This window comes from Choloepus didactylus, chromosome 3 (assembly GCF_015220235.1).
Source record: "Choloepus didactylus isolate mChoDid1 chromosome 3, mChoDid1.pri, whole genome shotgun sequence".
Classification (NCBI taxonomy): domain Eukaryota; kingdom Metazoa; phylum Chordata; class Mammalia; order Pilosa; family Megalonychidae; genus Choloepus; species Choloepus didactylus.
The window spans coordinates 1607638-1620674 of NC_051309.1; the positions used below are offsets into that span (position 1 = coordinate 1607638).

Consider the following 13037-nt stretch of genomic DNA (forward strand, 5'->3'; position numbering starts at 1 on the left):
TTCATATATATTGGGGCTATGTTAAGTGCATATATTTTTATACCTGCTATGACTTTCTGATAGACTGACCTTTTCATCATTATAGCATATCCTTTATCTCTAGTGGCAATTTTTGTCTGAAAGTCTATTTTATCTGATATTAGTATAGCAACTCCATTATGTTTTGGCTGTTGTTTGCATGGTATAACTTCTTCATCCTTTCACTTCCATTTGAATCTAAAGTGTGTCTTACAGACAGCATATAGTTGGACCATGTTACTTATTCTTCCAATCTCTGCCTATCGAATGGATTGTTTTAATCCATTTACATTTAATGTAATTATTGATAAGGTTGGATTTATGCTGCCATTTTTTCTGTTTGTTTTCTACAGTTTTTTTGTGTATTTCTTCCTCTGTTCCTCCATTACCACCTACTTTTGTGTTAAGTGATTATTTTCTATTGTGACATTTTAATTCCCTTGTTTTATTTTACTGTATTTTTAAGTCATTTTCTTATTGCTTGCCCTGAAGATTGATTAACATCTTAATTAAAGCAATCTGATTTAGATTAATACCAGCTTAATTTCAATGGTATACAAAAACTGCCCCATTATAACTCAGCATCTAATTAGTTTGCAAATAAAATTTGTACTATTTTTTCATATAGACATGTATAATCTGTATACATTATAAGCCCATAAACATAGTTTTGTAGTTACTGTTTTATGTATTGTCTTTTAAATGAGATAGAAGAAAAGATTTACAAACAAAAATAAATGTATACTGTTTCTTATATTTAGATATTTAGTTACCTTTACTGGTGTTCTTTATTTCTTTGTTTGGAATTTAGTCTAATGTCTTTCATTTCAACTCAAAAGACTTCCTTTAGTATTTTTTGTAAGGCAGGTCTACTAATGGTGACTTCTCTCAGTCTTTGTTTATCTGGAAATGTCTTAATTTCTCCTTCATTTTTGAAGAACAGTTTTGCTGGATATAGAATCTTTGGTTGGTCATCTTTTTCTTTCAGGTCTTTGAATATATCATTCCCCTGCCTTCTGGTCTCCATGGTTTCTGATGAGAAGCCAGCTGTTAATCTTATTGAAGATGCCTTGTACACGATGAGTTTTCTCTTGCTGCTTTCAGTATTCTCTCTTTCTCTTTGTCTTTTGACAGTTTCATTATGATACATCTAATTGTGGATCCCTTTGAGTTTACCGTACTTGGAGTTCATGACTTCCTTGTATAATGCTTTGCATCAAATTTGGGAACTTTTTTTGCCGTTATCTCTTCAAATATTCTTTCCGCTCTTTTCTCTCTCTCCTCTCCTTCTGGGACTCTCCTATGCATATGTTGGTGTGCTTGACAGTGTCCCACTGGTTTCTGAGACACTGTTCATTTTTCCTCATTCTTTTTACTTTCTGTACATCAGACTATAAAGGTAATCTCATTTGATCCATCTTTAAGTTTGAAGATTCTATTTACGTAAAGCTCAAGTCTGATGCTGAGCCCCTATAGTGAATGTTTTATTTGTTATTATACTTTTCAATTCTTGAATTTCTATTTGGTTATCTTATATGATTTCTGTTTCTTTATTGATATTCTCTGTTTGGTGAGACCATCTGTTTTAGTTTCCGAGGCTGCTGAAAGCAGACACCATGAAATGGGTTGGCTTGACAATGGGAAGTTATTCGCTTACAGTTTGGAGGCTGAGAAAATGTCCAAATCAAGTCTATGTTTTCTTTCTGAAGACTGGCTGCCAGCGATCCTTGGCTCCTATGCCACTTGGTGGCAGCTGCTGGTCTCTCCCTTCTTTTCTGGGTATCATTTACTTCAGCTTCTTGCTTCTGTGGTGTGCTGTCTCATGTTCTCTCACTCGTTTGCATGTGCTTGCTCCCTATTTACATATGTGTATATATGTGTGTGTGTGTGTGTGTATAGAGAGAGAGATGGTATATATGTGTGTGTGTGTATATATAGATAGATAGATAGATAGATAGATAGATAGATAGATAGATAGATAGATAGATGTAGTTTGAGGCTGTATGTACCCCAGAAGGCAAGTTCTTAAATCTAATGCATATGGATTAAGACCCATCCTGAATGAGGTGGGTCACACCTTAACTGAAGCAGCCTCATCAAAACCTACTTACAATGGGTCCACACCACAGGAATGGATTAGATTTAAGAACTTGCCTTTCCTGGGGTACATGGTACATACAGCTTCAAACTACATCAGCAGTACCAGTCTTTAATTCCACAGACATGGTTTCCTTTATTTCTTTGAACTTATTTATAGTGACTGATTTAAAGACTTCATCTAGTAAGACTAACATCTGGGCTTACTTAGGGATAGTTTCTGTTGACTGATTTTTCTCTTGTGTATGGGCTATACTTTCCTATCTCTGTATCTCATAATTTTTGTTTTTTTCTATCGAAAACTGGACAATTTTTTTTTGCTCATTTGGACATTTAAAATACTTTAACATGGCTGTTCTGGAACTCAGACTCTCCCCAACCTTTATCCCTTCCATTCCCCTCACCTAGGGTATGCTTTTGTTTGCTTATTGAGTGCCTTTTTCTGTGATAATTCTGTGAAGTCTGTTTTCTTTGTCATGTGCAACCAATGAAGCCTCTGCTTGGGTAGCTTAGTGGTCAGCTAATGACTGGACAGTGCTTTCCTTAAATGTGTTGAATCAAAAAGTCTCCCGTCTTTGCTGACAGGCTCTGTATGTTTGTTGGTTTCACCTTCAATGTTTAGCCTTAGCTCTCACTTCCTATTTGTTCAGAACCTCAAGTTCAGCCAGAGGTGAGAGCACAGAACCTTCTTGGATCTTTCCTGGACATGCGCACAGCTCTGTACATGTACATACTTGACCTTCAGTCTCTCTAGGAATTTACTGGAGCTTCTCAAAGCCTCCTGTGGGCCTCTCATTCTGCAGGCCTGCTGTGCCAGTTTGGTTATATTAGTCCCCCACAAAAGCCATGTTCTTTAATGCAGTCTTGTAGGGGCAGACTTACTAGCCTTTTGATTACAGTGGGACATTTTGATTAGGTTGTTTCCATGGAGATGTGACCCACCCAACTGTAGGTGAGACCTTTTGATCAGATCATTTCCATGGAGGTGTGGCCCCTCCCATTCTGGGTGGGTCTTAATTAGATGACTGGAGTCCTTTAAGAGAGCTCACAGAGAGCAGGAGCTCAGAGACACTGAGAGAGACATTTTGGAGAGAAGCTAAGATACATAATCCACAGTTTGCTCCAGGAGAAGCTAAGAGTTGACACAGACCAAGACACTTGGAGATGATAGGTTAAGAGATGAAGCCCAAAGTTTGCCCTGGAGAAGCTAAGAGAGGACCCCTAGACGTTTAGAGAGAAACATCCTGGGAGAACAAGCAAGGATACACAGGAACTGAGAGAGAGAAGCTAAGAGAGACAGAAGCCCAGAGACATTTTGGAGAAAGCCATTTGGAAACCATAACTGGGAGCAAAGGACCAGCAGACGCCAGCCACGTGCCTTCCCAGCTGACAGAGGTGCTCTGGACACCATCGGCCTTTGTTCAGTGAAGGTAGCCTCTTGTTGATGCCTTAGTTTTGACATTTTTATGGCCTTTAGGACTGTAAATTTGTAACCTAATAAAGCTCCTTTATAAAAGCCAATCCATTTCTGGTATTTTGCATAAGGGCAGCTTTAGCAAACTAGAACACCTGCCTTTCAAGGTCTTTGGCCTTGTATTTGCCCCAGCTGACATTACCATCCCAGGCAACTGCCCTGTTAAACAGTTGTCTCTGGCGTGGGGATAAGGCTTTTCCCACGGAGCCGGCTCTGAATCAGGCCAAACAGTGGGAAGCCTTGAGAGGGGGTTTTTCCAGGAAGCAGCCAGACAAGTCCAATCCTGGCACTTCTCTGGATGTGGGACTTTGGGGGCGAGCCAAACCCTGTCTCCCCTCTACAGCTTCCCTGGTTGTGCGACTGCTTCTTAGTGACCACCACGGGTAGGGGAGGGGAACGGCAACAGGCGAGTTGAGCACCACAAAACCTACTGTGGCTTACCAAGGTTCAGCTCCCCCCACCCCCCACCCCCCAATAAACACTCCTTGGATTGTTGCATGCCTTTGGTTAATTTCCAGAGTTTGAAAAGCTTGACTCTGACCGTTTTCTTCCTGTGTCCTCACTGCTCCTGCGGAGGAGCGGTTGCCCGTCGGCTGCTCCGCCTTGCGGCAAGGGGTGCTGTGTGGACGCGCCCTCGTGTGAATGCCCAGCCGCTCCCACAGCCCCAGCACTCTGGCAGCAGATACTCTTGCATGTGCACCATTTCACACGCTCAGGTTTGTCTGTGGGGTTAAATTCCTAGAAGGGGGGTCACCGAGTTAAGGGATTTGTGTAAAATGGCTCTTAAATGGCGTCATTTTGCTCTCCTGCCAGCAATGCACAGAGATGCTTATTTCCCCAAATGCTCACCCGCTGAGTGTGTGAACAAACATTTGGCCACTGCCCAGCTGGGTGGGAACCAGGTTTTGTGTAGTGTTGGCTGGCATCTCTCTGAAGAGTGAGACTGAGCGTCCTTCCGTATGTTTCAGAATTCCTTGTTCCTTTTCTGAGAATTGTTTCTCCATATCCTTTGTTCAGTTTTCTGTTGGCTTGTTGCTTTGGTTGTCATTAAGTTGTCAGAGCTCTTTATTTAAGAAAACTACCCCCATGTGATCAGTTGCTTATGCTTCCTCAGTTTGTCTTCTGATTTTGTTCGTGTTTTTTGCTGGGAAGATTTTCATGTAATTGAGTTTATCCATCTTTCAATGCTCCTGAGTTTTGTATTATAATTAGAATGACCTTCCCAACTTTAAGATTATATTTTTAAAAATGTTTCCCTGTTTTCTTCTAGTACTTTATGGGTTTCATTTTCACATTTAAATCACTAATCTATTTGGAATTTATTTTGGTATAAAATGGGAGCCAGAAAATCCAGTTTTGCAATTGCCAATAGCTACCCAGTTGTCCAGACACCATTTATTAACAAATCCATAATTTTTGCACATTTGAAATGTCACCTTTGTCATACATTAATGTCCCCATACATGGTTCTGTTTCTGGGTGTTCTGTCCCGCTGATCTGTTTGCCCAATTGTGTTATCATGTGGTTTTAACTGTGTAGCTTTCTGATTTGTTTGTACATGGAAGGTCCCTTCTGTATTTCTGACCCTCTTGAGGTAAAGTTGGAAAATTGGGTTGAGATGGAAGAGGAGAGGGTGCTTTTGTAAAGTTTAGCTCAGGACTAATTGGTACCCTGGTCTTTTTGTATCAGATCTTTTAGTGAATTGCCACCAATGGCTGCGGGAGGAAAGCCAGGGGCTTGCTGTGTTTCTGGCTGGCGGGGAGGGGGCTGGGCCCAGGACAGCGGGTGACTGGTCCAGGCCCCCACTTTCTGGGGGGGGCCCGGCAGATGTGGAGGATGCCCCCCCAATGCCCTCCGCGGCCTGTGTGTCCAGCAGGCGGCGGGCAGGGCCATGCCCCGAGTCAGAAGGGCCCACAGGCAGGAGAGCGGCACCGCTAAAGTGGGGAGGGGGCCTGAAGAGCCCAGGCTGGGGCTTGGCTGGCCTGGAGTGCCCCGGCCGTAGCCGGGGAGCCAGGGAGCCGGGAAGGGTCCTTGGAGGACCCCACAGAGGCGCCCACCCGGTGTGCCAGTCCACCTCGGGTGGCCAAGTGGAGGGGGGCCGCTCACACAGGTCAGGTCACAGCCACCCACCTGGAGGAGCAGACCGTCTCGGGCGGCCGGGCTCAGCCAGGCTCTGGCCCTCACGGGCCCTGGAGTAGATGAGGGTGTGAGGTGGGGGTGCTCTGGGGGCTGCAGGGGCTGTGCAGGCCCCACACAGGCCCTGCTCCTGAGAATTAGGTGACCCCTCCTCCCTGCCCTCAACCATCTGCCCCCCACCCTAAAAGGTTTGTCCCAATTTGGCCTCCGGAGGTCTCCCCCTCTGCACGCAGCTAGTCCACCCCCCAGACCCCATGAGAGCTTGGGGTGGACGCCAGGTGAAAGCCATCCAGGGCCCAGGGGGCTACCCTGCATGTTTGGGTGAGGCTGCTCAGGTGGCCTCGAAAAGACACAGGGAGCAGGCTGGGGGGTGGGGGGAGCAGCTGGGGGGCGTGAGGAGAGCAGGTTGGGGGTGTGTGGGGAGCAGGCTCGGGCAGGTCGTGTGTCCTCGGGGTTGGGGTCACGGGCTTCTGAGCAGTGGCGCGGGGCTGAGGGAGGCTTCCCCAGCACGCTGAGAGCCCTTGGGAGCTGCTGGGGGTTGGCAGAAGCTGGGTTAACACCCAGGTGGGAGACTACATCCCCCAGCCTCCCTTGGCCAGGAGTGGTCATGGGTGGCTGTTGCATGGGCTTCTGGGAAATCTTCAGAGGCAAGGGCTGTGCCTGGAATGGAGATGTGGTTGCTGGAGCCTCGGCTTTCCTGCCTGTGAGGATGAGGGCTTTTAGCCAGGGATGGTATAGCCAGGGCTTGACCGAGCCTCTGCATGAAGCCAAATGGCTCGGGCGGCCAACTGAAAAATAAACAGTCTCCTTTAAACATCTACTAATTTGGGGTGTTCTCCTGTGTGCAGCCACACCTAACCCGAACCCACACTCCAGGAGCCTGAGGACTGGAAGCTGGGTACGGGGGAGGAGTTCAGGAGGGGTGAGCGCGTGGGGAGAGGCCAAATGGGGGCTCTGCCTCAGCGTTCCCAGCTCAGCCGTCCTGGGCAGGAGACCGTGGGCAGTGGGAGGGGCTGGGGGCAGTCCATTTCTGGGACTCTGGGATGGAGGCTGCCTGCTGCGAGACCGGTTCTGGGAGTGAGGAGGGACCATGGCAGAGCGTGTCTAACGGCCCCCAGAAAGCAGCTGGAGGAGTCTGCATCCCCTAATCCCCAACTGCATGGCAAGGCCCAGGGGCCGTATGGGAGGCTGAGCCTGAGAGCTGGGGCTGGGGCCAGCCTGGCCCCGGGTCCTCCAGGAGGGAGCAGGTAAGACAACCACAGCCCCACGGGAGGAGCCGCTGGAAGGAGCCTTGTAGCCTGGAAGGGGCTGGAGCCCCCACCCCTGCAGCAGGCCTGCGTGGTGCAGCCTCTGGCCTCGTGCCAGCTCGGGGCCAAGTGGGGGGCCTGGAGGGTGAGTGGATGTGAGGCTGCCCCCAGGCCTCAGCCACAGACCCACCCCTCTACCCTGCCCTGCAGCCCAGGCTCAGGGCCACTGTGTGTCTTGTCTTGGGGGGGCCTCGGGAGGTGGCCGGCTCTGCAGCTGTGGCCGGTGGGGATGGGGTGAGCCTTCCCTGCTGGCAGGGTCCCCAGTGGGGGTGGGGAGGGGCGGGGAGGGGGCCTGCACGGGCAGGACTGTGTCTCTCCCCAGGTGGAGGGTGTAGGCATGGCTGGCCCAAGGGGCAGGGAGGGCAGCAGCATCCATGCGCAGGTGTGGGCCCCGGACCTCCCGGCCACAGCCTTTGTCTGCCCGTCCTGGGAATGTCCTTCCATTCCCAGCAAGGTTGGCACAGGGAGGCAGGGGACCCTCGGACGGAGCCAGGCTCCTTCAGGTCCGAGCCTCAGGGGTCCCTGGTTGGCTGGTGAGCAGAACTGTCCCCCCTCTTCCGTGGAGCCCCTGGAGGCAGAAGCTGTGGCCCCCTTGGCACCCTCAGTGCCCGGGCTTCACTGGATGCCAGGAGCCTCCTGGGACGGCCCTGCCAGCTGCCAACCTCGCGGCGCCCGGGCCTCACCCGTGAGACGGGCGGTGCCCCCACCAGCCTGCACCCTCCGCGGCACCGTCCAGCCCCGGGGCCCCTCGGGCCGGCTGACGGGCTCTCCCCCCGGGCGCCGGGCCGGGCTCTTTGCAGGAGAGCGTGGGCGGCGGGCGGGGGGCAGCTGCTAACAAACGCTTCGCCCGCTCCTAGCAGGTAGTTTTCAGGCGCTGCGGACAGGGGAGCGCCGGGCACTGGGGGCGGCAGCCGGGGGGAGTCGCCCAGGGCCTCTACCGCCTGCCCAGTGCGGGGGAGGGGCTTCCCTTCGCCCCGCCCACAGCCCTGGGCGGACCCCCCTCCCCCTCCCCACCCCTTCCCCGTCCCCCTCCCGCTGCCCCCTGCCCGCGCCTCGGCCCCTGGCACTGCCCTCAGTTTGCTCCTCACAAACATGAGCTCGGCCGGGCTCCCTCCACGTCGGGGCTCGGGCGGCGGCGCCCGGGCAGCGAGTCCGGGCAGCCCCCGCCCCGGCACCGCCCCGCGCCCTGCCCCGGGGGTCCAGGCCCCTCGCAGGCAGAGGCGGCCCCCGAGCGCACAGTCCGCGGGCCGGGCGACAGGAGGTGGCCGCGCGGCAGCACTGGACTCCCGGCCCGGTGGCCTGGGGTGTCCACTGGGCCCGGTGGAGCCCTCGGTCCCCTCCTGGGGCCGGGCCGGGCAACAGGCCACCGCTGAGAGCGAGCGACCGGGGAGCGCTGGCCAAGGGAGGGCGGCGACGCGGCCGGCATCGGGCCGAGAGCGCTGCAGCCGCCAGCCCCGGGCTCGGAGCCCCCGGCCGCCCGAAAACGCAGCCGAGCGGGGCCGCCCGGCAGCCACTGTCGAGAGACTTGGAGAGGGGACCTCCCGGCCCCGGGCCCACCCGCGCCGGCCACCACGGGCAGGGAGGAGGGCGCGCCAGGCGGGGGGAGCACCCGGGGCGCCTCGGGCGTTCGGCCACTCCGAGGCGGGGTGGAGCGCTCGTCCCGGCGGGCTCGGGGACAGAGGGGCAGGTGGCGGGCGCAGCGCGGAGAGGCGGGAGCCCGGAGCCGGCGCAGCTGCCTGCGCTTTATTGATTGGCTTAAGTTCGGCAAAGTGCTTCCGACGGCCGAGCCCGCAGAGCCGCAGCCCGCCCGCTACTCGCACGGGCGTTTAAAAACTGGAAGGGTCTCCGTGTCAACCGCCGACGGACAGAGTCCACGGCTGGCGCCCGGGGGCAGGGCTCAGAGGTGCGGCGCGTAGAAGGCGGGCGCGCCGTACGTCTGCGAGCCCAGCACGAAGGGCGAGAGCACGGCCGGGCTCGACAGGAAGGGAAGCTGCGCGGCGCACACCAGGCCGCCGGGGCCGTGCGCCGGGTACCCGGCCGGGCCGTGCATGGCGAGCGGGGCGCCCAAGGGCGGCGACGGGCTGAGCGGGCTGAGGCCGCCGGGCAGCCCCGCGACGGGCCCCGCGCCAGGTCCCGGGCCCCCACCGCCGCCGGTCGGCGCGCTCGTGTCGGCGCCCGGGTTCTGCTTCTTCCACTTGGTGCGGCGGTTCTGGAACCAGATCTTCACCTGCGTCTCGGTGAGGCTCAGCGACAGCGCCAGGTTGAGCCGCTCGCACACCGACAGGTAGCGCGTGGCCTTGAACTTGTTCTCCAGCGCCACGAGCTGCTCGTAGGTGAAGGCGGTGCGCGCGCGCCGCGGCTTTCCCGACTTGGAGTCGGAGCCCGTGCGCTTCCGTTTGGGCTTTCGTGGGCGTCCCGGCGGCGCCCTGCGCGGTCGTCCCCGCGCCACCCGGCGGCGCCGCCGAAGCCCCCGGCGGGCCTGGAGCTCCGGGCGAGGTACCCGCGGGCTCCGGGGGCCGCGGTCTCGTCGACGGCGCCGGGGGCCTCGGCCTCGGCCGCGCCCGGGCAGCCCGACCCGCGGGCCCCGAGGCCGCCGCCTCCCCGAGCCTCCTCCGCGCTGCGCGCCGCCTCCGCCTCGGGCGCCTCGTCCTCGTCGTCCTCGGCCGCCTCGTCCCCGCTGTTCGCGCTCGGGCTGCGGCCGCCGCTGCTGTAGCCGTTGGCCTCGGCCTCGTCCGCCTTGTAGGGGCCGCCTGCGTCTGCGGACGGAGCGCGACAGCAGTTAGCCCCGGCCTCCCCACGCCCGGCCCTTTCCTGCCTCCCCGCCCCAAGGAGCTCCTTCTGGATGTTTCCTTTCCCCTCTTCGCTCGTTTGCTTCCTTTCCTCTCGTTTCCTTCGGGGTTTCGTTTTCCCTCCCTCTTCCCTTCCCTCCTCTCCGCCGCGTTTTTTCTCCCCGGTCTCTTCCTGATTTCTTTCTATCGAAAAGATCCCCCCTCAGACTCCCCGCTCTCCCCGCCTTCACCCCGTTCCTGGGGCGGCCCGGATGCCCCGACGAGGGGCGGACACCCGCCGCGCCTTTGCCGGAGGCGGGCCGAGCTGGAACTGCCGGCCCCGGGTCCCTCGGCTGAGTTTGAAAAGGAGTGAAACGCCCATCGATCCTCGGGGCAGATGCAAACTTAAACTCATTTTGTGTAATGTACAAACTAGTTAACGGCCATTTAATTTATTTCGGCGTTTATTACCCTCCAATTACCGCGCTGCGCGAAGCCGGGCGACTGCCGCGCACTGAAGAGCCGGCGCGGCAGGAGCTGGGGTGTGGGACGGCGCCGGGCCGCCGGGAGGGTGCGCAGGGCCCTCCAATCGGCTGCCCGACCCGGCCCCATCCAAAGCCCTTGCGCCCGGGACTCTGCGGCTTGTGGCAACCGGGGCTCTGCCGCGTCTCGGCGCCTCCTGAACGCGACCCCTGAGCGCCGGGGAGGTGGGCGGTGGGTCGGGAGCGGCCAGAACCAGGAGCCTCTGTCGGGGGCCGAGTCTGAGAAGCAGCGCTGGGCCCTCCAAGCAGAAGCTCGCGGTGGCCGCACTTCGAATCTCCAGAATTTGGAAGCAAGGGTCAGCGCTGGCAGGGCCTCCCGCGGCCTTAATGCTGTCCCCCGGACGAGTCGTCCAGCCCCAACAGGACCCGGGACAGAATGCCCTTTATGGCGCCCCTCATCCCGGGCACCCCCATCTCGGGGAAGGTTGGCACTCGGGGGTGGGGTGAGGGTGTAAATGACAGAATCAGTCCTGTCTGTTTCTGGGGTCGCCAGCGAGCTGAGGTCCCATGGAAGGCCGAACAGGCGCCCTAGGCATCCCCGAGGGCACCCAGCAGCCTAGCCCAGGGACGGATGCGAGGGAGGGACCTGGTGCAGCTCCACTTCCCCAGCCACCCTCCGGGAGCCAGCCGGAGCCAGGCTGCCGAGGCCCAGGACGGTCTCCCGGCCGAGGAGGCTCCACGAACAGCCGCAGCCCCGCGGCCGGTTCCTGCTTAGCCAGCCCGGGTTTGGCTCTGGCCTCATCCGCTGCGACCCCGAAGCAGCCCAGGGCAGGTGCAGCTCCAGGCGCTCAGGCGCGGAGTCGCTGCCCAGCTCTGTGCGCCCCCGTCTCGGGCGGGCAGCCGGGGGACCGGGAAGTTGGAGGGACGATGGGCGGCGGGGGTGGGGGCTGGAGGAGAGGGGCACAAAAAGCAATCAGGAGCCGGTCGAATGCAATTCGCGATCAATAGCGGCCCCTAATAAGTGTAATAGGTTTTAATCGAGTAATTATCCGAATTTTGACCCTATAATTTAGATGTTCGGGGGGAATTTGCAAGGTGCTTGAAAGAGATATGCAGGCAACCGTAATGGGATATCGACCGGGCCGGGGGCGCGGGCCGCCCCATTACTGGCCGCTTTCCGCCGCTAAGCACATTTCCCCTTAACTGTAATCGAAGGGATTTAATTGTTTTTCCAGAGATAACCAGCGTTTTGTCACAATTAGTCTGATTTGTCCAAAAAAAAAAAAAAAAAAGGCGGCGAGCAGGGAGGCCTTGGGCGGACAAGCCGGGGACAGGAGGTCACGTCCCCGCCGCCGCCGGCACCAGCCGCCCTCCCAGGACCGGAGGGCGCAGAGGCGGGCCGCGGCCCGGCCTCACAGTCCCGCAGCCCCTGGGCCCGACCGCGCCAAGCCCTCCCAGAGGCCTCGGGGCAAGGCGGGCCAGTGCGGGCCTGGGAGCCGGGATCCGGCGGAGGCCGCGGGCCGGCCAGGCGCGGGCCCCGCGCGCTGCCAACTTTCCGCTCCGCCCCTGTCGCCGCGGGGGTCCCGGGCAGGTCAGGGCGGAGACGCGCACCTCTCCTCTCTGGGCCCCGGGGCCCGGCCGCGTCCTACTCACGCGGCGGCTCCGCTCCGGCGGTGGTTCCCGTGGCTCCTGCTCCCCCGGCGGCGGCGAGGGCGCGGCGCTCCAGCTCCTCAGCGCGCGGCGGGCGTCCCGGGGTGGCGGGGGCCGGGGCGCACGGGGCGCAGGCGGTGGTCGCCACCGGGCCCAGCAGCACGCAGCGGCGCCTCCTGCTGTTGAACTTGTTGGGGTCCAGGATGTCCAGCACCGAGAAGGAGGTGGGGCGCGGGGGCGCGGCCGGCCGGGCGGCTCCAGCTTCCCTCGGGCGCCGCGGGCACCGTGTCGCTGGCCGCGAGCGGCGGGGCTCCGGCCCGGGGGAAAGCGGGTAGCTCGGCGCGCCCGTCCATGGCGTCCCGGGCAGCGGCGGGTGCAGGCGGCGCGGGCCCCGGGCCGGGCCCGGGAGGCGGCGGTGGCAGCGCGGGGCCGTCCCCGGGAGCACCCGGGCCGCTCGCGCTCATGCCGGCCTCCCGCCGCTCCGGCCGCTCGGGCCCCGCGGGCTACTGCGCTCCCATCCCCGGCGGCCCGCACAGTTCGGCGGAGGCAGTCCCGGCCCCGGCCCGGCTCGCTGTCGGCGCCGCACCCTGCGCTCGGCCGGTGCTGCCCGGCGCTCCGCTCCGCTGCCGCCTCAGGCGCCCGCCGCGCCCGGCCCGCGCATTTATGGAGGCCCCGCCGGCGGCGCACACGCGCCCCCACGCCGCACACACGTGCGCCCGCAGGCGGCCGTGGGGCTCCGCGCCCTCGTTAGCGCGCGCGCCTAATTGGCTGCGAACGGTCCCGAGAGGAGGAGGCGGGCCCGAGCCGGACACACCGACCCAGCCGCCCTGGACCGACAGACGCTCAGTCCCGGGCCCGAGTGGAGTCCGCGAGCGGCTCCCGCAATCGGTGGCTCTGGCTGTGCCTCCACCGGGCCGGAAACGCCGGCGCCGCCTCCGCGGCCAAGGGGGAGGAGAAAGGCCAGCCCTTAAATGACTGCGGGACAGACGGGCGGGGGCCACGGAAGCCAACAGTTGGTCAGGACATCCCGGCGCAGGGCGCGGCAGCCTGGCCCGGCCTCGGCTCGGATCCGGCCGGCGCGGGGCCCTGTCGCTTGCGCGGCTCC

At 58.8% G+C, this 13037-nt stretch overlaps 1 protein-coding gene across 1 annotated transcript; it reads right to left on the minus strand.

The window, feature by feature from the left end:
• Positions 1-8929: 8929 nt before the first annotated feature.
• On the minus strand, positions 8930-12396 carry NKX1-1 (NK1 homeobox 1). The gene is given in 5 exon segments (XM_037829214.1): positions 8930-9439; positions 9441-9539; positions 9541-9788; positions 11936-12194; positions 12196-12396. Coding segments are annotated over 5 exon segments (1317 nt in total).
• Positions 12397-13037: the final 641 nt, after the last annotated feature.